Source organism: Mchenga conophoros, linkage group LG11, assembly GCF_057382185.1.
Source record: "Mchenga conophoros isolate Kocher_MC1m ecotype Shallow Benthic linkage group LG11, M_conophoros_male_GT1.1, whole genome shotgun sequence".
NCBI classification, from domain to species: Eukaryota; Metazoa; Chordata; class Actinopteri; order Cichliformes; family Cichlidae; genus Mchenga; species Mchenga conophoros.
Genome location: NC_140536.1, coordinates 6,105,911 through 6,133,823, shown reverse-complemented (window position 1 = coordinate 6,133,823; position 27,913 = coordinate 6,105,911). Strand labels below are relative to the sequence as shown.

At 40.4% G+C, this 27,913-nt stretch overlaps 1 protein-coding gene across 2 annotated transcripts; it reads right to left on the bottom strand.

The window, feature by feature from the left end:
- Positions 1–336: 336 nt before the first annotated feature.
- Positions 337–27,913, bottom strand: pomgnt2 (protein O-linked mannose N-acetylglucosaminyltransferase 2 (beta 1,4-)). 2 transcript variants are annotated; one of them, XM_085290600.1, is made up of 3 exons: positions 27,617–27,913; positions 4,127–4,191; positions 337–4,027 (listed from the first exon to the last, which is right to left on the bottom strand). In XM_085290600.1, the coding sequence occupies exon 3, from the start codon at positions 3,963–3,965 to the stop codon at positions 2,295–2,297; it is 1,671 nt and encodes a 556-aa protein (XP_085146726.1). In that variant the 5' UTR covers positions 3,966–4,027; positions 4,127–4,191; positions 27,617–27,913; the 3' UTR covers positions 337–2,294. The 2 variants fall into 2 exon arrangements, with proteins under 2 accessions (XP_085146726.1, XP_085146725.1); XM_085290599.1 differs by having other exon boundaries at positions 337–4,191.

The window sequence follows — 27,913 nt, the reverse complement described above, 5'->3', positions numbered from 1 at the left end:
TCCACAATGGAAGCAGTTTGCAGTGACATGGTAACCAGGGACCATAGAAAATGAATGACATTCAGTGACTTATGGACAAAATAACTGCTCCCAGCACAAAGTCAGTGGGACAGACACCTCCAGTGTGAATGCAGCTTTAAAACACAAAGGGGAACGAGCATCTCTGATTGGCAAACACTATGATGACACTAGGTATGAACTCAGTATGTCCTGTAAAAATAAATATACATGTTCATTATCGAAAAAATACACCAGCACATCTAGTTCTGTGTCAGCTTATAATATTACCTGACTGATAAATCATGGAGCTATAACAGATATCACAGACAAGAAAGCTAAGAAATAAGCTTCTTTATTCAATCACACTCACTGAAAAAAAAAAAACTATTTGCTAACAGAAAACAGAGACTCGTGTTTTACTCGGCACATACAGAGATACACAGAAATCTAATCAACAACACTAACACATACATATCTAATCAATCACATCCTGAACACACAGCAGTTGCTTAAAATAATCTCTTGAACATGCAGTGATAAACAACTGCATATGAAAAGTGGAGGAAAACAGAAAAGGCATGAAAATAAAAGCAAAAAGGAGCAGCAGCCACAACATTGCAGGGGGGACATCATAAAGTGTACAGTAAGGAAAATGGCGCCATCTCAACAATATAAGTCATTATTCTGATGGCAGTGTTTTGCCATTCCATAAAACATCTCTTGCTACATTCCTACTATGACATAGTTTCACCTCCATTTAAAGATTTATCAGTACATTTGTGCACTGGAGCTACCCACATGCAGTATTTCATTTGCAGACTACACTAAAACATGTTTAACAGGCAGCTGTTTCCAGCTAAAATTCAATATTAGACTTCCTTATACCAGCCAGAAAACCTTAGAGGAATGTAAGTTAAAAGACACATAACTGGGAATTTTATCCTAATTAACAGAGGTTCACACAAGGCTGTGAAACACTAAGCTGCAAAAATACCTTGTTAGATTAAGGAAAATGCTTTTTACACAAGGCAGTGAAATCCAACTGTCCAGCAGCAAACTGCTGGATACAGCAGGGAAAATGCTTAACGCTAATTACAGCCTGGCGTAACAGATATACACTCGAGAAAATGATAATATTACAGTTGTAATTACTGCCAATTAGAGAAAAATTAATTATTTATGAAGGAATTTATTTAAGCAGGAAAACAGAGAGAAGTGATTTGTTACCGGGCAGTGTGGAGCTATAAATATTACATAAGAGGAACTAATCTAAAGATATTAAACTCTACGATATGTTCTGAAATGACTTGACTGTGAATTTCCAAGACACTGATTACTGCTGTATTGTGAAACTGTTGCATTATCTGTGAGTCCTTCGTGACATTTTTGGAAGCAGTGTTAAACTTAGCAAATATTAGAAAAGAGCTCTATGATCTGAGGTGGCTGACATGAACGATGAGTAGCTGAAACCATGTGAAAAAGGTTGCTTTGGTTTTGACTAGATCCTGTAAATGACTGTGTATGGAATTTAACAATTGTGAGGCAAAAGACGCCACACAAAAAGTTAGGCCTGGTACTAGAAGTAATATGTATTTTAATTGCATATCAATTTTAATTCCATTTAGATTGCATAGTCTTAACATAAAGCAATAAATGTAATTGTAAAAAATGTGTCAAACAGTATTTATTTGTCAGTAAGACTACATCTTACTGACAAATATGCATTACATTATTTTTATTACTTTACATTTAAACTATGTAAAAAACGAGTAGAATCAAAATTTTTGTGCAATTAAATTATATAATCTTAAATATCAGGCCTGAATATTTTTTTCCCCAAACGGACACCATGAAAACACACACACACGCACCAATAGTCAAAAACCATTTTTTAAAAAATCGTATTCTAAAATGTCTTTTGTTCCTTACAGAGAAACTACATTGCATACTGTAAAAGGTAAAGAACCAGTGTTTTGACTAACACATAAAACATTTTATATATTATTTTTCACAAATAAATCTGCTGATCTGAATTCTAGTTTTATTAGAAGAGACAAAGTTTTTTGCACTTTCTTTCTAAATATAAGCGATGAACTTTTCATTCGTTTCTGGCCGTTTCTGACCATGGTTCTTCTGCAGTTCATCCCGGGCTGAGCATGGAAACAGCACCATGCAACAGCCATTTTACAGACCATAATCCAACAGAGTCCCCCTTTTCCAAAGTGATTGACTGAAACAGTGACTTCACCATTATATGAAACTGCACAAACAAACAAGCAGGCCTTGTGCTCACACTAGGTCCTGCATGTAAGAACATCAGCAAAGGGGCCTAATAGATTCTTGTTGAAGATGCACCTAACCCACACCAGGTAAGTGGTGAAGGGCTTAATGTTTTCTGAAAACGTGTAGTTCTGCTGGGGAAGGATATAAGGCATGTAGGTGTTCTCTCCCTGCTCCTGGATCCACACCTCGTACTTCACCTCTCTCACTTTTAAGAATTTCAAATTCCATGGGATCTGCCAAGAGACTGTGAGTTTAGCCTCATTAGTGGTTTGTACTGAAGTTTGACATTTAGGTTCTCTGACCCGGCCCGGATGGACCGTGCTGGCCACCTTGGCCTTTTTTAAGCTGGGCTTGGTCTTCATGCCTTCTTTGAGGACTTCCAGAAAGGATGGGATGTCCACTAAAGTGTCCTGATAGATCCGGAAGAGCCACTCTGGGTTGCGGCAGCAAAGGTGCCTGGGGACTTCCTTGCTTGCCTGGATCCGATCCTGCTCCTCTTTGTCCAAGTGAGCAATGCCTCCTTGTTCCCAGGGTCTGTCTGGGTGGGTGACAGTATTCTCCTCCTTAGTGTTCCTCCAGGAGATGTAGTGAATGTCCATGCCTGGAAGGGAGGCAAGAGTTTTATATGGTGTATACTGCTCAGGGTTCACAGCAAAAGGGAACAGCTCCACCACAGCAGCACCTCTAGGGAGGAAGAGTGAGGTGATAAGCTGAGCTCCATGCATGCTGACCAACATGGAAGCGCCACTGATGACCTGTACAATACTGGGAAAAGACTGCTCTTCCAAGGACACTGTGACCACTCTCATCTGAAACTCTTGGGCCAGCGCCATGATTACCTCTGCTTCATTCAGTATAAGTCTTGTTGTTGACCGACTGAAAACGACAATGTAGTCATCCTTCTTCTCTTTCTCCTTCTCATCCTCACCGCTTCCTCCCTCCTTCTCCATCTCCTCTACCCTTGTAATGTTCATTTTGTCCATCAGAGCTCTGGCAAACTGCCTGATCTCATTGCCTGAGACCAAGATGTTAGCTTTGGGCCCCTGTGGCTGGACAAAGCCATATTGGTACCAGGTAGTCATTTTGGACAAGCCAACATAAGATTTAGTAAAGCACATGAGCTTTCCAAAGTTCTTAAGCTGTTCTTTGAGAAGCGGTTGCTTACTACTGAGAAGACGGTAAAGGTCAAAGTGTGGGCCTTCGCTCCAGCCCTCCATGAACACAAGACGAGCCTCGTCATCCAAATCTGAATACTGGTTCATGGTATAGTAGGCTGGGAGGAGGTCGTCGTGGAATACATGCATGAGGTTATCAGGATTAAACCGATTCAGGATCAGTGTTATATCTGGTACAAACACAGGCTTGGGCATAAACTTTAAAGCAGCAGCTGGGAGCTCTAGAAAGTTGAAATATTGGGTATTGTGATCTTCTACTGAAGACAAGTCCAGCAGGGCAGGTTGGAAACGTCTGGACCCCAGGTTAGGCAGCATGACAGAGGAATTGGAATGGAAGAACACAAACTCCTCTGCCTCAGAGCTGTAACAGAGGTAGTCAAAGCGGCAGATGCGGTCAGTGTGCATCTTCCCAGTGCAGACCATGCGGGTGCCGTGTTCCTGAAGCGCCTGCAGAGCAACATGGTAGTCGATACGGGCCTGTGAGACCTCCTGGGACTGCTGTGTCATATGCAGCTCTTCCTCCAACAGAGCAGCATGCTCACTCAGCTTGGAATATTTCCAAAGCAGAGCTGCAACCACAGAGACCAGCAGACCATTAACAAGTGCACCCACACTCATCCTGCAACCTGCCACTGAAGCCCGCATCACTGCTGCTGCTTAGGACCCACCTCCTGACGCCAACTGGCCTCCAACCTCAGACGGAGGCGACGAGACATCCGCTGCCAGGAGCAGACTTAAAGAAGGGGAAGAAGAGATGAGCACAAGTTAAAATATAGACATTAAAAAATCTATTTAAAAATAAAATAAAATTTAAAAAAAGGCATTGTTGCTACAAGCAATTATCTAATCAACAATATAGCACACAGAGGACAGCTATGATATAATAACCAAATTAATAGTCAGACCTATAAGGTTGCAGTGCTTTTTATGTAAGCAACACAATATCTGGTGATTCATCTGAACGGATCTCAGCTCTCACCTTTGGGAATAGCAGCTGTTTACCTAAGCGAACAAATGAGACATTTTCCTAACCTTACATCCTCTGTCACCCTCCCTGAATATGTCAAGACAAATTACAGTGCGAGGAGGCAGAGAGAAAGGAACAACACTATTGCTTTCAACTCTACTCATCTGCATACTGAGAGAACAAGTGAGTCATTGAGAGACTCAAAATCAAACCAGCGGCTAATAGCAAGCAGCTGCCAGCAGACACACGGCAGCTAGCATGCTAAATACCTACTTCAGGGCCAGCTTGGTTAAAACAACAGTTACTACAATAATCAATTACTTAACATGCTATTCCTAATTTTGAATGATATATGTACCCAGAGGAGGAGGTTAAATTTAAATGTATACTTTGGTATGCCATGCAATAAGTAATAATTTTATAAAAGGCATTTAGAGAGTGAATCGTCCCCTCTCTACAACAGGTCTTGTGACGCAAAGCAAACTAAATCAGGTCAGACTAAACTAAGAATGCACACACGCAAATTAAGCAAATTGTCAAGAACAACACATCGACATGAACCTAGCCTGGGGAAATGTTTGTTTTTTTAGATATAAATGGGTCCTGACCTTGGAAAGAAGATGGTGATCTTCTTTCCAAGGTCAGGACCCATTTATAACTTGCAATGTATGTACTGCTCTAACACTTTTCCAGTACTTTATTTTATCTTGTTCACTGCATCATTTCGTTCCTGTTATGTCATATAAAATTTGCACTTTTGTTTTTTGCTCCCTTGTTGTTGCCCTCCTGGACTCCCCGAGTTTCTTGCATGCTGTCTCTCTTCAGCAGGAGTCGACCTGACTCCCTGGGCTATTTTTGACATCCATGCAAGTACAATATGTTATTGTCAATAGGGTCATTTTTTGTGATCAACCTGAATACACACGGGCACAATATAGGCAAAACTCCCAAACACAAAATTAACAATGTAGTGCATGCTGTACAGTGTAGCGAGGAATGCTCAGACCTCCAGACTGAAGAGACCAAACAGCCACTTCATAATGCACAACACAGAAGAGCCACCTTAACGGGACAAGACTCGGCTGTCTATCTGCATCTAAAGGACAAAGGTCACTCTTTCAAGGATGCCAATGTTCACATTTTGGACAGAGAAGACAGATGGTTTGAAAGAGGAGTGAAAGAAGCCATCTATGTCCACTGTGAGCGACCATCTTTGAACAGAGGCGATGGTTTACGACACCAACTGTCTGCCATTGATAACCGCCCAATCATGATGGGGTTGGGCTAGGCTTCACAATGGGTTCACCCGAAACCTTGGCTGATTGTAACCCACACCCGTTTTCATACCTTGGCTCGTGTGATTAGGTAGAGGATCAATAGGGGGTCCATGACCCTCTTGTGGACACTCCCATAGGGCTTAAAATCTGGGACCATTTCAAATAAATAAGGCAAAGAAGGAAGGAAACAAAGACACACATGGACTGCCACAGCTGAAAGAAAACAGGAAAACAGATTTAACCTGCACATGATTGATGACTGCTTATTTTCATTCTAATCCGATGAGCCCATGATGATGACTACTGAAACCCTGAACCTTCCTTCCTCCAAAACATGGTCCTAAGAGCAATTGGTGGTTCTTTAAGTTTCCCTGAAGATGTTTCACCTCTCATCCGTGAAGCTTGAAGAGATGAAATTTAAAGAACACTTTTCTTTCAAAGCTCCTTAGACTATGATGACCTGGATGACTGAGAACCTTTGCAGACAAATATAAGCAGTTCAAAACGCAGCAATGAACAGCTGCTGCAGAGAATAAAGAAGGGTTGCACCGTCTCGACCTACTCTAGGTCTTAGGCAAAGTCTGCCACAATATGGCACTCTATGTCCAAGGTTTTAAAAGTTGAAGCATCTCGTTTTATTATTTTGTTCTCCGGATGATGACCAGGACAGTATGTCGCTAGCTGGGATGTATCTTGACCAATCTGATGATCATAGCATTTATCTCTTCAGCTAGCTTCATAATTCTCATACAACAATTCTGGTTTTATAAATGTCACTAGCTCATCTTTATTTTCCAAGCTGCTGTCTTTAAAGCCCAAAATGTTACTCTGCAATATACACTAACGGTCATAAGTCTTAGAACACCCCAATTTTTCCAGTTATTCATTCCAATTCAAGTCGTTCAAGTCCAATGAATAGGTTGAAATGGTACAAAGGTAAGTGGTGAACACCCAGAGGTTAAAAAAAAAAGGGGTAAGGTTACCAAAACTGAAAAATAATGTACACTTCAGAGTTATACAAAAACACCTTTTTCAGGGAACACAAAATGCGTTAACAATTTAAAGCTGCAGCAATGGAGGTTGACCAAGCCTTAAAGCTGGTGCTACTAATTCCTACAGCTGTTCTAACTTTTCTGGATTACTTACAACCCCCTCTGTCTGCATAAAAGCAGTGTTGGAACACACTGTGATACCGTACCCTCGTGAGCATCAATTGAACAGTATTGTACTGCAGAAAGTAGTGTGTTATTACAAAAATGGCGAGAAAAAGGCAATTAACAACGGAAAAGAGACAGACCTAGGGCTGCTCGATTATGGCAAAAATGATAATCACAATTATTTTCACTGAAATTGAGATCACGATTATTTGACGATATTTATTTAACCCTTTAAGACCTACTATAGAACCAAGTCCACCAGAGCTTATATATATATATTTTTTTATATGCTGTAGTGCCATTTGTGGGAGCATTTCAAGTTGCTATACATCAATACAACTGTTATAGCCCATATTTTAATAATATGTATGCATTAAGTCCATAGTAATTACATAAATTGCAAAAAAGTGCAATAAACTACAAAAAAAATTGAAAATCGCTTTTGTTTTGTTTACATATATTTCTACTTGGAGAAATTTAAGAGGTTTATCCCTCAAAACTTTAAATACAATAAAGTTGCAAAAAATAGTTTCCCACCACAGGAAATTTATTTTGAGTGTCTTCATAGTTTTATTTTGGAGATACAGCAATTTTTATATACTGCAGGAAAAACAAAAAACAATCCTATGATGCAAATTTGCAAAGAAAACAGCATGTGCATCATTTCACTGTGGGAAGTGTTACGAACAGCTGATAGGAACGGCAAAGCGTGTTTCTGGAATATTATGTTTTTGTTCCTGCAAGCGCTTTTTATGCAATTTTTGCAAGGTATATGTGGAACGAAACCGTGACCGAGGACAAGCTGATGGCATAAGATGTAAGTACAACTCCTCCGGTTTCATATGCAAAACAAATTATTGCGCTAGCTTACACGGTTCAGGTTCTACAGGGATTTAACAATAGTTACGCAAAACGGAGCATGCAGCTCTGACCGGCTTTAAAGGGTTAACAATGACTTTAAAAAAATAATATAAAATAGTGTGCAACACCACTGAAGTTTTTTTTTTTTTAAACTCTCTTTTCAACCAACGGCAGTCACTCTCCAAATAACTTTTGCTTAGCTTTCCGAGCTTCCCTCGGGTCCTCTTAATCAGCGGTCTCCAACCTTTTTTGCGCCACGGACTGGTTTATGCCCGACAATATTTTCACGGACCGGCCTTTAAGGTGTCGCGGATAAATGAGGGAGGGGCTAATAATCGGCTCAGTCATTTTTAATGATCGTTGAAAGCCCAGATCGTAATCGTGATTAAAATTCGATTAATTGAGCAGCCCTAGACAGACCATCATAACACTTAAAAATGCAAGTCTTTCCTACAGAGAAATTGCAAAGAAAGACAAGGTGTCAGTGAGTACAGTTTTCTTTTATCATCAAGAAACACTCAGACACTGGGGCAATCTCTGACAGAAAGGTGTCTGCCAGACCCAAAGCCACAACTGAATCAGAGGACAAGTTTCTGAGAGCTAACAGCTTGCGTGGTAGGTGGCTCACAGGCAACAGCTTCAAGCACAGCTTAATAATGGTCGTAATAAGTAAGCCTCACCTGTTTAATCAAAATTTGAAATCTTTGGTTCATCACACAGGATCTTTGTATGCCTTTAAGTAGGCGAAAGGATAGCTCCACTGTCAAACATAAAGGAGGAAGTGTGATGGTCTGGGGCTGTTTTGCTGGATCCAGGGTCGGTGACTTGTGCAGAGTAAGAGGCACCCTGAACAAAAACGGCTATCACAGCACTCTGCAGCACCATGCAGTACCCTCTGGCATACACCTAGTTGGTCAGGGGTTTATCCTACAGCAAGATAATGACCTAAAACATAAGTCCAAGCTTTGCCAGAACTACCTCTGGAGAAAAAGAAACTTCTAAGCTTGAAAACATTGAGTGACCAGCACAGTCTCCAGACTTCATCAAACTGGTTTGGGATTAAATGGACAGAAGAGTGAAAGCAAAGCAACCTACAGGTGCCACACATTTATGGGAAGCTCTGCTGATAAGGGAAGAACTTTGTGAAGAATATTTGATTTCAATTGCAGAAAGCATGCCACAGGTGAGTTCAGCTGTTATAGCTGCCAAAGGTGGCTACTTTGATGAGTCAAAAGTTTAAAATACATTTTGGCCGATAAATTAATTCCTTTTTTTTTTTCTTCTTCTTTTTTTAACTCCAACTGCTTATTTGTACTATGCTTTCATTTCAGAGTGCAATGAGACATTAAATTGTTTAATGTCTCATTGCACTCTTTATTATATAAAAAACTGGAAAAATTGGGATGTTCTAAAACCTTGGACCAGTAGTGTGACATGTAATATACTGTGTGTATGTATGTATGTATATATATATATATATATATATATATATATATATATATATATATATATATGTCTCAGAATGAGACCCTTGAGCGACAGTTGGAACACATCGCGGAACGGATCACTGCAGTTGTGAGGTCTCAGAATCAAAAGAATGACAACACCATGGAACAGAAAGTTTGATACCATCATGGGGAGGCTCGCGGCTCTCCAACGGGAGATTGAGAGACCAGCATCGGAGTGTTAAAGAGCAGCCTGAAAATTCTCCTGGGCTGCTCGCATGGAAATTTACAAAATCAATATCAAAATTGCGGACTCCCATCACGGCGCCAGCTGCGGCCCAAGGCTGGAGCCGAACACTGATCCCCCCTCCCTTTCCAAACGCCTTCGATGCTTGTGCCCTACCGGGGAAGATGGCAGTCAACTGGACCAGCGCAGACATGCTGCAGGACCGGATGCGCTGTCTACACCGGCTCTCTCTTACCCTTTACCCGCCCCTGTTGCTTGTCTTGTGTTTCTATGGTGTATTGATAGTCATGTGCTTTTTGTGCTGAGGTGTTTTTTCTGTTATCAAACTGTTCTCCCACTAGGAGCTCAGTCTGAGTGGAGTTTTTTTTCTCCTCCTCTTACCTCATGTTATGTATTTTCGTTGTTTTTTTCCTATCAGCCTACCTTTCTGACACGTCTCCCCAATGTGATGTTTGTGTAAAGTTGGTCAGAAGGTTCCTTTGTAAGTGCGCATGCGCCATTAGCGTGCTGCCTGCTGTAACCCTAATTTCCTTCGGGATTAATAAAGTATTCTGATATATATATATATATATATATATATATATATATATATATATATATATATATATATATAAATAAATGTGTGGCGGAAACAAAGTTAGTTTTTATAAGCAGCATCTGCAAACATTCCTTTCTGTAAAATAAGCCGATAAATGCATATGCATCAACACTACAATGAGCGGGTGGAGGGAGGTTTGGAGTCTTCTCCCACCCCCATTCTCTGCGGCCTGCTGGAGCGGGAGGGCTAGTAGGAGGAGTTGGCCGTCCGACTGCGGTCTGGGGTGTGGGGCCTCCCTGCTGCTGCGGAGTCGGGGTGGTCTGCCTCTCCCCACCGCAGGGAAAAGGGTAACACCACCTGGGTCTGGGTGCAATTCCCCCCTCCAGGGGCAAGGTTACCTAGACCCGGTTTGTAGAGTACGCTTGGGGAGTGTGATCGTGTGTACAGCGTCTCTTCATGTCTGTCTCCACGTTGGTTGAGTGTGGAGTGAGTGCATATGAGAGCATGAGGGTGGGAATGGATGTTTGTGTCTGTGGGTGCCTGTATGTCTGTGTCTATATGTCAGGTTGGGTATCAGACGCCACCTCTCTGGGGACACCTCAGGCCCTCCAAGGTTTGGAGGCCTATCTCCACCCACCACCACTTCCCCTGCCGGTGGCGGACTCCCTCAGGTGTCGGTGTGTTGGTGGTTCTTTGTGTCTGGGGGTGGGCGTCCGGGTACACACCGGCTCACTCCTTGGCGGCCGCTTGTCGGGGCCTGGGGCCTGGGGCTCGCTCGGGCCCCTTTGGAGGTGGGGTGCCCCCGGCCTCTCGGCCTGGGGCTCGGTCACTCAGGCGCAGCTGGGGGCCGGCGGAGCTCACGGGCGCGTCACTGCAACTCCCCCTGACTTCTGCTCCACGGCTGCTGGGCGAGCCCTCATCTGGGACTCTCCTCAGCTCTTACTGGAACAGTGGCGCGGCTGCCCCTCTGTTGGTCTTCCATGGTCTCTTGTGTTCTGGGGGCCTCTGGATGTCTGGAGTTTTGATCTCCTCCATACCCGCTTCACACCCTGGAGGACGGGGCTGTGGCCCCCCCACACTCCCTAGCAGATCATTACATGGAGAAACCTTTGGAATGCAAGCATGCTGATCCACACAGGTATGCACACATGGGTATTCACAGACGCGGACTAAAGCTTTCTTGGCTGCTGCCTCAAAGCACACTGTGCGCTGTCTATCTTGCGTGCTGCACAATATCGTTTATTATTTAGTAAATATTGATATCTATGACTAGCTAGTTTATTGTGATGGTGCTTTGTTTTCTCTATTATTATGTTGCTCTTTGTTGTTTGCTGTCTCCTCTGTTTGTTTTTTTTGTTTGTTTGTTTTTTTCTCCATACAGGTGACCCAGGAGTTCTTTTTTTTTTTTTCTCTCTCTTCCCCCCCCCTCTCACCGTCTCTTCTCCCCTTTGGTTTTCTTTCTTCCTCTCCCCCTCTTTCTCTCATTCATTCCCCCTGTCCTATTTATAAAAAAAAAAAAAAAAAAAAAAAAAAAAAAAAATGACAAAGGATGAACTGAAGCTCTGCCATCACGTAATGTCGCATGCTGCTGTTTCTGATGTCATTTAAGAAAAAAAAAAAAAAAAAAAAAAAAAAAAAAAAATAAGCCGATAAAGAATGCTTAATGCCATTTCCCATGACTAAATGTCACAGAAGAAGCACGATGAATGGGAGTCAAAGCACCATATACAGAAGCATCACATTGATGCTGATGCAGCAGTAAAAATAAAGTCAAACGAAGTGTGAAGAGGAGGCTGCTAGTGAGGCTAACATTAGGCTGGCAGCCTGCATGCGCTGTTTGCTCCACAACGACATGGGTGCGCAAGACAAGGCTTGCAGTGCCAGCAGTCCTGTTTAATCTCCCTGACTGCACACTGGCTCCCACAGGGATGCATGTGAATGCCCCCTGCAATTTGACTGAGCCAAGAAACCAAAGGCTTCAAAATGTCAAAGCAGTGGCTTTGACATTTTGATGCTGTGGTGTCTTGCAGTGGCAAGACACCACAGCATGCACAAAACACTCTCATTTGCATCGCTATGTATTACAGGCTGCAAACAGAGACCTGAACAACTGTAAGCTGCTTCCTGGATCTGGTCACATCACAGAGCTAAAGTAAATCCAAAACATGGAAGTGCTTTCCAAAGTCTGATGTCTCTGTGTATACCTACATGTATTTGGAGTCATTTAAACTGACTCTTTGGCAGTGTGATGGAGAGAGCCAATATACTGCCCAAGAATAACAATGTTCAAATAAGGAAAAGGTCACAGCAGTCACCAAATATAATCAAATTTGAGTAAAGGTCTGGCTCCTCAGTAATGGTTATAATACAGAGTCACATTCTTTTTCATATACAGTTGTGGCCAAAGGTTTTGAGAATGACACAAATATTAGTTTTCACAAAGTTTGCTGCTTCAGTGTTTTTAGATCTTTGTGTCAGTTGTTTCTGTGATGTATTGAAGTATAATTACAAGCACTTCATAAGTTTCAAATGCTTTTATTGAGAATTACATCACGTTTATGCAAAAAGTCAATATTTGCAGTGTTGGCCCTTCTTTTTCAAGACCTCTGCAGTTGGCCTTGGCATGTTGTCAATCAACTTCTGGGCCAAATCCTAACTGATGGCAACCCATTCTTTCAAAATCAATGCTTGGAGTTTGTCAGAATTAGTGGGTTTTTGTTTGTCCACCTGCCTCTTGAGGATTGACCACAAGTTCTCAATTGGACTGAGGTCTGGGGAATTCACTGGACATGGACCCAAGATTATTTGTTCCCTGAGCTACTTAGGTATCACTTTGGCCTTATGGCATGGTGATCCATCATGCTGGAAAAGGCATTGTTCTTCATCAAACTGTTTTTGGATGGTTGGAAGAAGTTTGCTGGACTTTCTTGAGTGCCCTGAAGCTGTCTTCACAATAATTAAACCTCTTTCCTTGAAGTTCTTGATGATCTGATAAATGGTTGATTTAGGTGCAGTCTTAGTTGCAACAACATCCTTGCCTGTGAAGCCCTTTTTTTGCAACGCAATGATGGCTACGTGTGTTTCCTTGCAGGTAACCATGATTAATAGGAAGAACAACGATTTCAAGCATCACCCTCCTTTTAATGCATCCAGTTTGCTATTCTAACTCAGTCAGCATAACATAATAATCTCCAGCCTTGTGCTCGTCAACATTCTCACCTGAGTTGATGAGAACATTATTGAAATGATCTCAGCAGGTCCTTTTATGGCATGAAATGCTGTATGATGAAATGCAGTGGAAATTGAATTTTTGAGATTAAGTTCATTTTCATGGCAAAGAAGGATTTTGCAATTCATCTGATCACTCTCCATAACATTCTAGAGTATATGGAAATTGCTATCATAAAAACTGAAGCAGCAAACTTTGTGAAAACCAGCATTTGTGTCATTCTCAAAACTTTTGGCTACGACTGTACATACTGACTTTTCTACTCTCAATCCAGGAGTCAGAGTTGGTGTGATGATGATGATGATGACGAAGGACAGTACTATCCAAAATATTGGTCTAAAATTTCCATATGTGGTTAAAGTGATTAAGATCTGGTGACTCTATAAGCCTTAGCATATGGCATTTCATTGATCCGTCCTTTTGAAACTATTAAGTGACTTCTCATGCCCTGTGCATGATGGCACATAGTTATCTCGAAAGACACCTCTCCCTTCACAATAGAAATGGATCGTAGGATAAGGATGATAACTCAGAAACACAGTGCATTGATTTGCTGTGACCATTTCCCCCCAGGACATAGGTGGACCCAATTTGTCCCTGCAAAATGACACTCACAGTTTAACAGACCCAGCAGGACCCCTTCTTATAGACATGGGTTCAGGCTTTTAAAAGGTGTGTTCTGACAAGAAGAGACAAAAGCCCCATTTCCATTAGTACCTACTTGGATCGATCGGTTTACAGAGTTTTCCATAAGGTCATAGTACGTGGTACCAGGTAGGGATGCGCCATATCATACCGTTCACGGTAATACCGGCAACAATAAGAAAATGAAATATCGTGATAGAATATGGGTAAAACGCGCATGCGTGGTGCCTTTGTTTTCATACGCACATGGCTGAAAAAGCATGGCGGCGACGGAGAATGAGAAGGGCGAAAGCAGATCGTTGAATGAAACGGATGAACCAGAATTGGTTTGTAAAAATGCTGCAACTTCAGTGGTGTGGAACTGGTTTAGCTTTAGTCCGTCAGCTCTAATAAAGTTGTGGAGTTGTAAAGTATTTTGTCTAGTGTCAATTATATCGTCAGTTATATCGTTATCGCAAATTTTCAAATGTATATTGTGATAAATGTTTTTGGTCACATCGCCTTGCTCTAGTACCAGGCACTATTTTAGTACCTGCTCCCCCGGGGTTCCAAGCAATTTGAGCAGGTACTAAAATGTCAGACTGCATGTCACCGATTAGCGGATGAGTAGTGTCCCTCCATGAGTCCTGAGAGCGTTTCAAGCAAGCTACATTGTAGCCACAGCTGCCCTGGGGCGCACTGACAGAGGCGAGGCTGCCGGACACTGGCGCCACCGGGCCATCTGACCACCACCGGTAGGCAAACATGGGGTTAGTATCTTGCCCAAGGATATTTGGCATGCAGCCAGGAGGCAGCATGTGTCACATATTAATTACGTTGCGGGACACCCGGACACATTGCTATGACGACAACCAAGCACGTTAAGTAGTATCGGATTGTAATAGAAAACCAGTCGATACGGGTCGAGTCACGGCGAGTCGATCCAAGTAGGTACTAATGGAAAAGGGGCTTAACAGCACTGGTGACAAGAGACCGCAGAATCTCAACAAAATCCAAGATGCTAGAGATCCCAAGTTATACTTTTCTAAAGTGACTTAAGCATCTATGACAACCAGTCAGCTACAAAAGAATTCATATCAAACCAATCCACTTTATGTGGACAGTGTATAGGGCAGTTTAATTAAAAATATTTAACAATATATCCTTTATTACGGTATAAACAAAATAAAGAGTTGTTCCTCAATATGGATCAAATCATACAGACACTGAAACTTTGCTTGTTTTAAACATTTCCCCTGCTCATTCAGAGATCCTTTCCTACCATGTTTTCTATCTAAAATTGAAAGCCGCATATGAAATATTCAGTGAATATCTTCCTAGCGATGAGCTGTAGGGATGGAGGAATTGTGAACTGAGCAAGAGCGAATGCAATAGCTATGAAAGGCTTACCTGGCCTCAGTCAAATGACTTCATGTCACTTGATGTGCAAATACAGTTTAGCATTACACGAAGTCTGTGTATTTTGTCTCTTAAAAGGTCCCTTTACTTTTTGCAGTTTAATGTCTTGTAGAATTTATTTAAAATAAATTACATTTTCTGTCACGATTCCACACAAAATAATCCCTTCAGATATCACAACTGTAATTACAGCCAAAGTACTGAATTAAGAACGTGAAACACTTCTAAAACCCTTCTGTCGTTATGACTTTAAGCTATTTAAAATGAGAATCAAAACAAAATGTGAAAACAAAATATCTACAAAAAGTGAAGAATATTTGACATTTTCTGATGATACCTTCTACTGCACATTGACCAGTATGAATAAGCCATGACTGTAAGGTTGATTACAATATAAAATGTTCATTTCTTTATGCCATAAAATTGTGTAAAACAATAATGCAATATAATCACAACATAGTATTTAGAATCTACTGAAATTAAGTAACTGATGTTTATCTCTTGCAGGTTCAGCCTTGGTCACTTTCCTCAATTGAGCCTGTTCTCATATTACGTTAATATACTCAAAAGGAATCCGGATATTTGGAGAAATGTGATTAAGGCAGGACATGAGAGAACATGTTTACCTGGTTACTGTAATACTATTGTTAAGATGCAGTAGTAGATCATATCCCCCTCCTGCTCTTCCCAGCCATTACTCCCAATTACTGTAAGAAGGTACCTTCTAAGTGACACAAGTGATGAGGCTGACTTTTCTCTACTGCCAACAAATGTTTGCTATGGAAATTTGCTCTTTGCATCCAGCTGTGCTGAAACGGAGCCAGTATTATTATTTTGAAACACTAATGTTTTGTTTCCACAATTATGAATGAATTTGTAAACTGGTTAATTTTGCTAATTGTGCTCATCAAGCAACCATAATTCAATTCAATTTTATTTATATAGCGCCAAATCACAACAAAAGTCGCCTCAAGGCGCTTTATATTGTACAGTAGATACAGAGAAAAACCCAACAATCATATGACCCCCTATGAGCAAGCACTTTGGCGACAGTGGGAAGGAAAAACTCCCTTTTAACAGGATATTTCTAATTTCAGAGATGTTGCGCAAATGGAAGAAAGCAGTCTTACATATTTATTTAATATGTGCATTGAAGGACATGTCCTGGTCAAAAATGACTCCAAGGTTCCTCACAGTATTACTGGAGGCCAAGGTAATGCCATCCAGGGTAAGAATCTGGTTAGATACCATATTTCTAAGATTTTCAGGGCCGAGTACAATAACCTCAGTTTTATCTGAATTAAGAAACAGAAAGTTAGCGGCCATCCAGGTCTTTATGTCTTTAAGACATTCCTGCAGTTTAACTAATTGGTGTGTGTTATCTGGCTTCGTGGACAGATAGAGCTGGGTGTCATCTGCATAGCAGTGAAAATGTATGCTATGTCTTCTAATGATACTGCCAAAGGGAAGCATGTATAGTGTAAACATTATTGGTCCTAGCACTGAACCCTGTGGAACACCATAACTGACCTTAGTGTGTGAAGAGGACTCTCCATTTACATGTACAAATTGGAGTCTATTAGATAGATATGACACAAACCACTGCAGCACAGTACCTGTAATACCTACAGCATGTTCTAATCGCTCTAATAAGATATTATGGTCAACAATAACTATCTTTTAAGACACCCAACACCCTCAATGTGTCTGAACTTCCATACTAGCATAATATTTAGCATGGTTAAATAGTATGTGAGCAGTTTTTAATATGTCCCTAACCAATGTTCCCTCTAAGCTCCGCGCGTGCGCAATTGCGCACTGATGGCACGGTCTCTGCGCAGAAAAAATCTGCATTGCGCACAAAAAAAAAATTCTAACGTGGATTGGAATTAAAGTAAATACATCAACAATTCTGTTTTGCAGTGTTAGTCAGTAAGTGACTGGCTGCTCCAGTATGGGATTAGAACGATGCCACCTTATCCCATAGTCCAGCCAATCACGTGATTCACATTCACGTATATACGCAGTTAATCATCGTCGTTGACAGGCTATGACAGCGTCCTTATGTGCCGACACAGGTGTTTTAGCTAGCAAAGCAGCGTGGCTGATGTGGAGTGAAGCCACGTTAATGACAACGTGTGCAACCATTGGAGATGTGAGCAGGACGGACAGAACAATAGACGGAAAAAGTGCGGACTTTATACCAGTTTTTAAATTGTGTTGATAGGCCACGTAAAACCAGAGTTGTGATAAAAATATCTGCAATGTTTGGTTTTCTTCCCGAATACTACCGTTGTTTATATTTACTGCGGGAAGAAATGGTAAAAACTGCATTTTATAAGGAAAACGCTCGAAAGCCTGTGAGCAAAGATGAAACCAAAACCCCCCCACCCTTTCCCATTGGTCGAAAAATGTACCATGTCGACCAATCAAAACATGGCATTTAGTTGTTAAGAAACGGGAGGAAGTTTTAGGAGTGACAGCGGTTTTGAGATGTGAGAGATTTGCGACGTTTAGCGCAAATCTTGTGTCGTTAGTGTGTAGTGTAGTCAATAGTTTTGTTGTGTGTGTCAGAACAATGAGGCGACTGCTGAATGTTACAGGTGTTACAGGAGTGATACCTCTCCTGCTGTCAGGCCTGCAGGTATCAGGCTGTTGTTCTCCTTTATCTCAAAGTGGACAGAAATTATTTTTTGGAGTGGCACAAATAATTTTTGTGGCATCAAATTTGATGCAGAACAGCTGATTGTTCTGTAAATAGTTTGAAATGTTTATTTTAAAAAATGCCTTGGCTGCATTTTTAGGTAAACAAGCTGCAAAAAACTTTGTTGTTTGTATAACTCAGTAACTTTTTTTGAAGAAGTAACTATATAATTAATTGCCCAACATTGGTCATTATTTACTGTATTTTGCAGACAGGGAGTTACAGGACTCTCTTCCAGACCACAGACTCAGACTCATAATACAAGTCAGAGCTTTTTTTTTTTTTTTTTTTTTTAAAAAGAAAAAAAAAAAAAGAAAGTTGTGTTTTCAAAATTGGAGTTCAAGTTATTTTTACTTCCAATAGTGTTAAAATACTACACAGGTCAAGAACAAGGTTTTTTTTTTAATTTGCCAAATGTTAAACTTTATTCTTTACTCATTTATTCTATCTTCTCAATTACAATCACTGTATACAACAGTATCAAAGGACCCCTGCTCCTCAGAACCCCCCATTACTTCTCACCAATTGCATTAACATCCACTGTCATGGGTGTATACAAAACCTTGCCTGCATCAGTTTTGCATACAGGCTGTAGAATCATCAGGCATCTTTGCATCCCTTCAGCGCTCCAACACTTCACATCTACTTTTTTTTTTTTTTTTTTTTTACTGTCATGCGTTTCCTCAGCAACACATGACAGTAAAAATAGGCACATAATTATTATCAACCATCTACACCAACACCAGGGCCCTTCAGGTGGTCCTCAATCCTAAATAAATTCTATGCATTTAACCTATCTAGTCTAGGTGTAGGACTAATGGACAGACAACATGGCTCTAGCTGTAAGCCCGTGCAAGTCAAGGCTCCCAAAGAAAAGTCACAATATGAAAGACTTTTCTGTCTATGCATCAAGGACTCTGTTCTTTTTAAAGAAAAAAATAGATGTAAGGTAATTAAAAATATCAGACATTTTTTAAACCATAACCAATCAGGCTACAAAGCTCTGAGAAGAAACACAATTAGCGAGTTCATCACTATGAGCAACCATTACTTGTAGTCGTTTGATTTATTATTAATGTGAAAATATTGACTAATAGAACTTAGTCAAGACATACATGACAAAAGCACTAAAAACTAGTTGAATAATGAGCACGCAGCTGCTACTTTTTAAAAACACAGCAGCTGTGTGAGCCTGTAACAACAGAGCCCCCTGTTAGCCTAGTTCCATCAGCATGTGACTTTACACTGTCATTTTCTAGCAGCCAAATACTTACAACAGATTTAATAAATGCAAGGATTGGGGTAGTCAAAGGCTGATTTCACTATGATGAAATTCTGCATTTGTTTTGACGCTTATTTTCCTAATATCCAAATAAAATTTCAAAAGCAGGGCTGAGCACACTTCACTGCACAGTAATGCGGCTCACTCATACATTGCTGAGCTAAGAACCACAGCACAGGCTACCAGACTAGTTAGAAAATCCTTTTGTACATCAGCACTTCTCTGCCCAATAAACCGTGCGGTAATGTGCCTACATGTATAATAATTTTCATCAAGCTGCCTAAAGTATGCATGAAATGGCATATATACAGTATATGAAGCAATGTGGAAAATAGCTTTTTCAAAGAAGACATGATTTGGGAGCAAAAGTGGTCTATGCATGAAAATAGCTTCAGCTTGTTTTATAGCCTTAGTTTTCAAGTAAAACGAAGGACAATACAGCTATTTTTGGTCTAAATTGCAAAACAATGTTTAAACAGCTTATTTTAGGCTTGAAATATAAATTATGGATAAATTAAACATGGATACAAGAAAATTATTCAACCCAATCTACCAGTGAGGCCAATAACCTTTTCCTTTGCATCATTAGTAATACTTAACCGTACTGCTTTCATAAGACATCTACAGCTTAGTCTGTGCTGCATCCACATGAGTGTAGAAACCACTGATGTCTGGTTCTTTATATGTTGTACCACACTATACATTACATGGAAAAAACAAAACACGTGACCCAGCCACTATGAAAAGGTGAAAGCAGGAAAGGATTTTTGTGTCACACATCAGGTGAGCAGTTTTCATTCAGTTTTCATTCATTAAATCATAATTCCCTGTGATTTTCTAGAAGTTGTGACATAAGCACTTCTTTAGACCAGCTTGGACTGGGAATTGATCAGTGGTACAAAAAAAGAGGGAAAATCTGTCTGTAAGCTTTGTATGTACTAATGTTGATAAAGCAAAACACGGTCAGCATCATCAAATGTTGATAAATTTGGAAGGGAACTATTTAATGGCTAACTAATGCTGAAATACTCTATTATACTTCCATTCAAGACAATGACAGTCTCATTAACTACTAGACAATACCATCCATCAATCTTCCTCCGCTTATCCGGGGTTGGGTTGTGGGGGAAGCAGCCTAAGCAGAGGAACCCAGACCTCCCTCTCCCCAGCCACCTCATCTAGCTTGTCCGGGGGAACACCAAGGCATTCCCAGGCCAGCCGAGAGATATAACCTCTCCTGGGTCCTGTTCCAGTGCGAGCTGGAGGACATCATCCGATGAAGCCAACAGAACCACATCATCAGGCTACTATCTAGTACTTCCCTGGTGGGGAAGCCTGGTCAAGTTTCTGTTGTGGCAGTCTTCCAGACTCCATCTCTGGTGTTTTACATTTTTGCTGGCAATAGAAATCTAATCTCAAGATCTGCCTCAAAGCAGAGTACTGCAGGTTCTACAGCCAGAAAGTGTACGGTCACTTGACTGAGGATGCAGAGGTGAACAGGGATTGCCATTGGAAGCTGAAGGCCAATCAAAGTATAATAACAAAGTAGTAATAAAGTATAATAGAAGCTTTGGTGGACAATGTGATGAGCTTTTGTAAATAACTATATACCAGCTTTCTCAAGTGTAGTCTTCCTATGGACTCAGGAGCACATAGAATGATCCTTGAACATTTCGTTCTTCTTGTTACAGGTCAATTCACCTCTTTCTTTGAACTATCAATCACTGCTCTCTCCATGCTAACACCAGCGTTACTGGGTTACTCTGGAGATGGTAAGCACCCTGATGATGTGGAAGGTAACACGGAGCAGTATTTAGCGTTTTAATGGGGATCCCGGAAAGCCGTGAAGTCTCAGGGAGGAGTGGCAGAAGTATCCTGTGCACTGTAGCTGTTCAGCTGGTCCCAGCTGTTTATCATTCCTCATAGCTCACCATCCCTTCCCTTTTAGAGATAACCATCTCTCTTTTTCCATATCTTTATCTACTTTGAAAATCACCTCAGAGGGCCTACCCCTGCCTCTTTCAAAAACAGATTGAAAAAAAGAAAAACAGACACTGTATCACTAGAGTCCTTTCTTTTCTCCCCTGTACCTGTTTTTAGTTCCCTTCGGCCACTTGATTGCTGAGCTCTTCTGGCTGTGATGATGTGTCCTTATGTGTTGTCATCTTTATTCCTGAACTAAATGTGGCCTGTCAGATTGGATCAAGCTGCCTGGAGCTCAGTGTGGCACCAAAGAGAATTAACAGCCCAGTAGTCGTTATCTGGCTGTACAAAGACAAGTCACATAGTCTGTCAGAAAATCTTCCAGGTCTTTGTTTGACACATCTCATGTCTACCCACTTGCCTAGATCAAACTGAGACAGATTACTTGACTGTTTGATAGCCAGCTCTTTAACAACATTTTCTTGCTTCCCTATATCATTTGCTAACAGTGACCCACTGTGCCTTCTGCAATATAGCAGATATAACATCAAGGCTTTTGTGTTGTCTCTTCTCCCCCAGGGATACAGGCGATGCAGAGGCTGGCGTAGACAATCTGCAGAATGTGTGTGAGTAAGTGACAGACAGACAAAAAAGGAACAAAGTGAGAAGGACAACCTCTGAAAACACTGCAGCACAGCACTTCAGCGCTGCCTCAGGACAACAGGCAATATTCCAGAGAAGGGACCGAAATAGAACAGGAAAAAAAAAAAGCTGGATGAACACTTAAGGATATCTGCCAGTGAACAAGATCTCAAGTTGCTGATCCTATCCGTTTTGGAGACTTGGGAGTCCTGTAAATTTAGAAGGATTTTCTTCCATACAAATTTGTGGAGGGCATGGTGGCAGGGGAAGAAAATCTTGAGCATCCTTTGGTGTTAAACTACTGTTAAAGGGTATGTCCATTTTCACTTGAATTAGAATTGTCTGCAAATAGTGACATATTAGTCCTTAGTTGTTAGGATTAACATTATCACGCCTGTGTGCAGCAAGGATGATGCAGACAATAACAAAATCTGTGTCAGGATGAAAGAGTAAAGGTATGATTTCAGTCTGAAGACATCTGCTGCCAGTTCTGCACAACTGAAGTTAAAGTTCCCACAAGAAAATCTGACTACAAACTACTCCAACATCATTTATCTACTTCTAAATTGGTGCTTTGTTTGTCATCTACCATTAAAATTTTCCTTTGTCTGAGTCATTGATCTTAATCTGAAGTCTATTTTTTTTCACTTCTCTGTAACAGCAATAAGTCTTAGCATTTTGAGAGATTTCCTCACAGTTTCATTTCTGGAAAAAAAATGGCAGGAGATGTCATTAACTAGTCAAGAATTTATATTCTCTGCTGTAGCTAAGCATACTAAAAATACCTTTAGAAACTAGTGCTAGAACTGAGCTTTAAAATCCCTTTACAGTCAATTAATCCTGAAAGAAATAAACATACATGAAAAGACTCACTAGTCCTCCAAACAATATAATCCATCCATTCATATACGTACTTACAGTCACTTAACAGGGTCACATGGGCAGCATTCCAAGCACAAAGGGATGTCGGTGGTTTCAGAGGCAAAAATAAAATAAATAATAGATAACCACAATTTAGTACCACCTTTACACTTAATTCTAAATAGATATTTTCCTTCTGTTCTTGCAAATGTGTACTTCTTGTCCCTGACACTTTAGGTAGGGCAAAACAAATATCAGGTGAATTAGAAACCCAAATCTTAGGAACTTAAAAGCTTTTTCACAGGATCTCCATGCATAATTCATAGCCACTCTGAGACAATCAGAGGTTTCACTAACTTCTGTTTTGCTCTGAAACACAAACAAAGAAGGATTTCTTTAAACTACAGCCTAAACTGCATTTAAAAATGCAATGAGTGTTTGAAAACCTGGCAGCCTGCAGTGGTCATATGCGATAGAGCCTAGTGAGGAACTAAATGGAAGACAGTCCTGGATGATTCCCAGAAACAAGCTTCAGACCAACCAACCTAGTCTTTACACTATACATAACTTCTGGTGTAAAACAGAGAAATAATTTTAGGAGACACTTCTGATAAAGCACCGGTTGGTCATACCTATACTAGCAACAGGCTTCGCATTGGAGCCTGTTAGAAGATCAGACTCAGAGTTTCTTCCATTTGGAGCCAAAGCCTTCCAAGTAACATATGTTTGTGTTGTCCTACACACTCTGAAAGCACTATGAACCAAGCCAAACGTAACAAAATACTATATGAAGGTTTCTGGGGTGTCACGCTTTTACCATGAACACAGCAACAAACGTCCAATGTCATGGGTTTAGGAGCTGGTAAGAGAAACATGAGCCAGCTGTCACTCATTCAAGTGTCAGACATTAAAGTCTTCTATAAACTGTCTCAACAGCACCCAAATTAGAGAGCCTGAACTTAGTGAATGGGAGCATAATTATTCAATGAAAGACAAGAAAAAGATGATTTTTGAATAGGAATCATAAGGTACTCCCACATTGGCTTCAGCCCCAGTATAATTGCCACAAATGGCTTGTTACAGTCTTCTGAAGCCAAAAGGCCAAAACCACCCACAGGTACTTCCCAGCTGTAGTGGGTATTCTTGAGCTTATAATCAACACACCATTATATGGGTCAACTGCTCTGAATATGAGCTGGTTAGGAGACAGTACAGAAATTGTACCTCCTACGCTAACATAATCAGAGCATTATAAAATACAGCTTCTGCTGGCTCACTGTTCTACTTTGCTGACATGGGACCAAACTAACTGAGTTCTTGACCTTCTTTGACACAACGTTGATTTCAAGTGTAGCCCTAGTGTTTACCAGAGAGTTATAGACCTCTATCTGGGGTGATGGAGTGATCAGAGTCCATCAATTTCTATAAATAACCTATAAATTTAAATAACCAAGTAAGTCTCAGCAGAGCTACCTTCTCCTGAGTCTAACTACAACTCCATCACTGTAGCAGCAGATGAACCATTTCTTCATGAGCTGCAAGTCCTGGTTAGTGCAGGACTCTAGCTCACAGCAGAAGGTACCAGCTTCAGTCCAAGACAGAGGGATTGGAGTATGTCAGTGGAGCATGCTCTCTGGGGAAGCAGCTGAATAATATCAAGGACTGCAATAATGGTGAACTGGCCACTGGGCCAGCAGGCAGGAAACTTATGTGTGTAGAAGAGCCAAAACTAGCTGGTTAGCAGTGACTGAACTTTAAAACAATCAGATTTTGCTCAGTAAGTTCAGCAGTTCAGCAATAAATTGGCACATATACTTGGCCACCCATTAATATATATGCGTGGCTCATCCAAATAAAAACTAAAACAATAAAACATTGAGCCCACTTAAAACCCAAAGTTCAATAAGCTTTAGGAAGATGACCTTCATGTAATACCTAAAGTGTTCTCTAATTGCATTTTTCGTTACATGTATAATGAATTTCTAACAAAGGCTGCAGAGTGCTACACCCTCCAAAGCATGCAGAAAAAAAGAACAAAAATGAAACAAACGATTTTTATGAAGGATGAAAAAAAAAAAACCATGCCTAAATGACAAAAGCCTGGATGTGCCTCTTCTGGTGCCATATTCACTGACACTGTGGGTCACTGTGCCAAAAATGGTGCCTTCCATTTATCTGACTCATGGGACTGATGATTTGAGGCACATGTACATCAACTCCACCACCAGCCTCTTAAGCTATGATCACCTGAAGAGGCCTCTTATGGTATAAATCTCTCTCCAGAGGCGTTTGTCTGCCTTTGCAGTGGTATGTTTTCTGACTTAGCCTAATGTATAATCTGCTTTCCAACAAACTGAACTGAACCCATACTGTGTGCACCAGAGTTGCTGTAAAAAGTAATGAGAGTCAATTTTGCTCAGCACTTAGGGGATATGGAAATGCATAAATATCACTTATTTCCACTGTTAAAAATGTAGGGGTCTTCACAGAGGGGACTCAAAATCTGCTAAATAAGCCAGAGCTATAGTGAAAGGTTGCAGAGAATGGCTTTGAATTATTCCAAAGACAAGAGCAGAAATGCAGATCATATTGGAAGTATAAAAGGGACAGGGCAAAGAAACAAAGCCAGGTGACACGTCAAGTCAAATCGCTTATGGTGATGTAATCAAGATGTGACATTATAACCACTGGATCACTTTATTGGTAAATATAAATTATTGAAGGAACACAAGTATGGTTTTAGGGAAAATGGAAGTACTACTTATGTATTAATGGTGATGTTGAAGAAATGCCACAATACTGATCTACAGAAACTTAATACAACATATTACAGTGAATTATTGAGAAAGTTGGCGACATAAAGGCACAAACTCATACCTGGATTAAAAAGCTGTTTGGAAAATAATGTGAAAATTCATTCATCATTTTCGTAATTTAGAAAGGCTACATTTGGATATTTTAGAGATTGGTCCAAACATTTTTTATGCTTTTTGCACTGCTTTTAATGTGAGTAGCTTCCCACTTACCCTCTATCTTGCTTATGGAATATTGCTTTTCAAAAGAAGACAGATGGATAAATTGAAGGAACGAAGGTTTGCAGATGTGCAGCATTTTGAAAATGACTACCTTTGCGGTTCTGGTGTTAAAACAAACATGAATTCTCACTAGGATTTCAGTCTGTTTGGATTAATGTCTGATTCAGAAAACATGCAAAAAGAATATTGGAAACTCCAGAAATATGAAATAACATCTTGTCTGTGAGTTTATCGACCATGAATACCACAAAAGCTTCACTGTGGTATTTTTATTTTCACAGCTCCAGTGTCATTACTGTGAACACCTCTTGTGAACCAATATAGAGGCAACAGCAAGCCGGTTTCCATTTGCTCAGAGTGCTAGGTTACAAAGCTGCACACCAAAGGACCATGATCAGACTGATAGTTATTCTTATTTTTGACAGTACTTATTATTATCAATCAGCTGATAAATGAATATGACAAAAGGGGATGTGTGGGATTAATCCTCCCTTTCTCAAAGGAAAACACAGCTATGGATGAATATGAATGATGTTTGCCTTAGATAATCACTGACTTGAGTCAAGTGCTGCTGACTCTTATAATTACAGTTCAAAGATACCTTGCTTGTATTCTGTGGTTTAATCTACAGTTTGCTTTTGAAATATATCATAACTTTCTTATCACACAAACAGTGGCGGTTGGTGGTTAAAAGAAAAAAAATAAATTTTGGGTGGGTGCAATTGGGTCTGACAGATCAAACAATGAATGTCATGAAAAAAAACACAAACACAAATAACACACAAATAGCATTAACTATAAAAGTTTATCTTTACATTAATATATGTTCCCAGACTTCCACAGACTGACCAGAGAGTGAAAGACCTTTTATGGAGCCTGTGTAATTCAAGACAAGCTCTTTCACATTGCCAAAATTAATCAACAACCAATGAGAGTTATGCCATTATTCCAACCTACATTCCTGAGCAAAACAGTTAGAGTTGCTACAAAAGAGATCCACAACAGCTATGTCGTCAGCATATTTTAACATTTTCGCATTCCTATCCTGCAGCTGCATGTAATTTACATAAACATAAACTGGCATAACGATGGAACATACCGTTGAGGGGCCCCGTAGTAACGTGATTTAACTGACAAAATTTATTGATGACAAAGGTTGGTTGGCTGGTTATGTATGTAGAAACAAATCTTGATTTAAATCAACAAGTTGCAGGCTCATGCACTAGAATTGCACACTAGAATATTGTGCAATCCACAATTTTTGCTTGATTAACCTTCTAGGTCCACCTTGAATCCTCTTGATTCTGTGGATCACAGTGCATTACAGTTTATCTATCACAGGTGATTACTGTCTTACTCACCATTGCACCTTATATGAAAAAGTGGGGTGATCCTACCTCGCAAATCGAAGAGAGCAGCACTGTACCAAGGCTCGATTGCAAATAGTGCCTGCTTACCTTTGTTCTTAGACTGAATTTAAACACTGTACACAGCACCTCTTAGATGTACAAAACTATGAATCTACATTCTGTTACCTTTTAACATGTAATATTTATTTATCTTCAGATATATTGTGGTGCTATATGATTTGGCTATGTGTCTAAATTTGCTATATGGTTCTTGGAAATAGATCTCTTATTTTAAAACATACATTTTACATTTATCAAATGTATCATTAAATATAATAAATAACCGCTAAAAAAAATCTTAATAATAATCGTAGCTACATGCATGAATGTATTTTTCAGGTTAGGTTAAGTACTACTTTATACAAACACGTCAAACACATCTATGCGTGAGCTGGTAGCCGCTGGACACGTTTCCCCCTGTGATATTTACCAACACCTGCAAAGGCAAAGCCCGGTGACAGTGAAGCTGAAGGAATTTCACAAGAACAGAACTGTGTCCCAGCAAAGCAAAAAGCTTTACCTGAACTGCAACTCTTACCTTAGGTCTAAGTGAAAATGTTGATTTTGTCTTTCAAGACAGTTGAGAGGTTAGCTCATTTGGGCAGCATCAGCGTCTCAGTATGTTGCAGAGTCGAAAGCAAAGACGTGTAGTGGAAACGGAAAGAAAAGCATACCGGCGTACACGGCAGCTGTGAGTAACCAAAAAAACACCCGCGTGTTCAGTCATGAAATTTCTCCGAGACTCGGCCGGGGGGTTTTGCTCTTGTTTACAAGCTAGCCTAGCGCTCACAAAAGCAGAACCAGAGAGATCATCTGCCTGAATACCGACTCCACT

Coding starts and splice junctions, on each gene's coding strand:
- pomgnt2 (XM_085290599.1), bottom strand. CDS start 4,103: ATGCGGGCTTCAGTGGCAGGTTGCAGGATGAGTGTGGGTGCACTTGTT.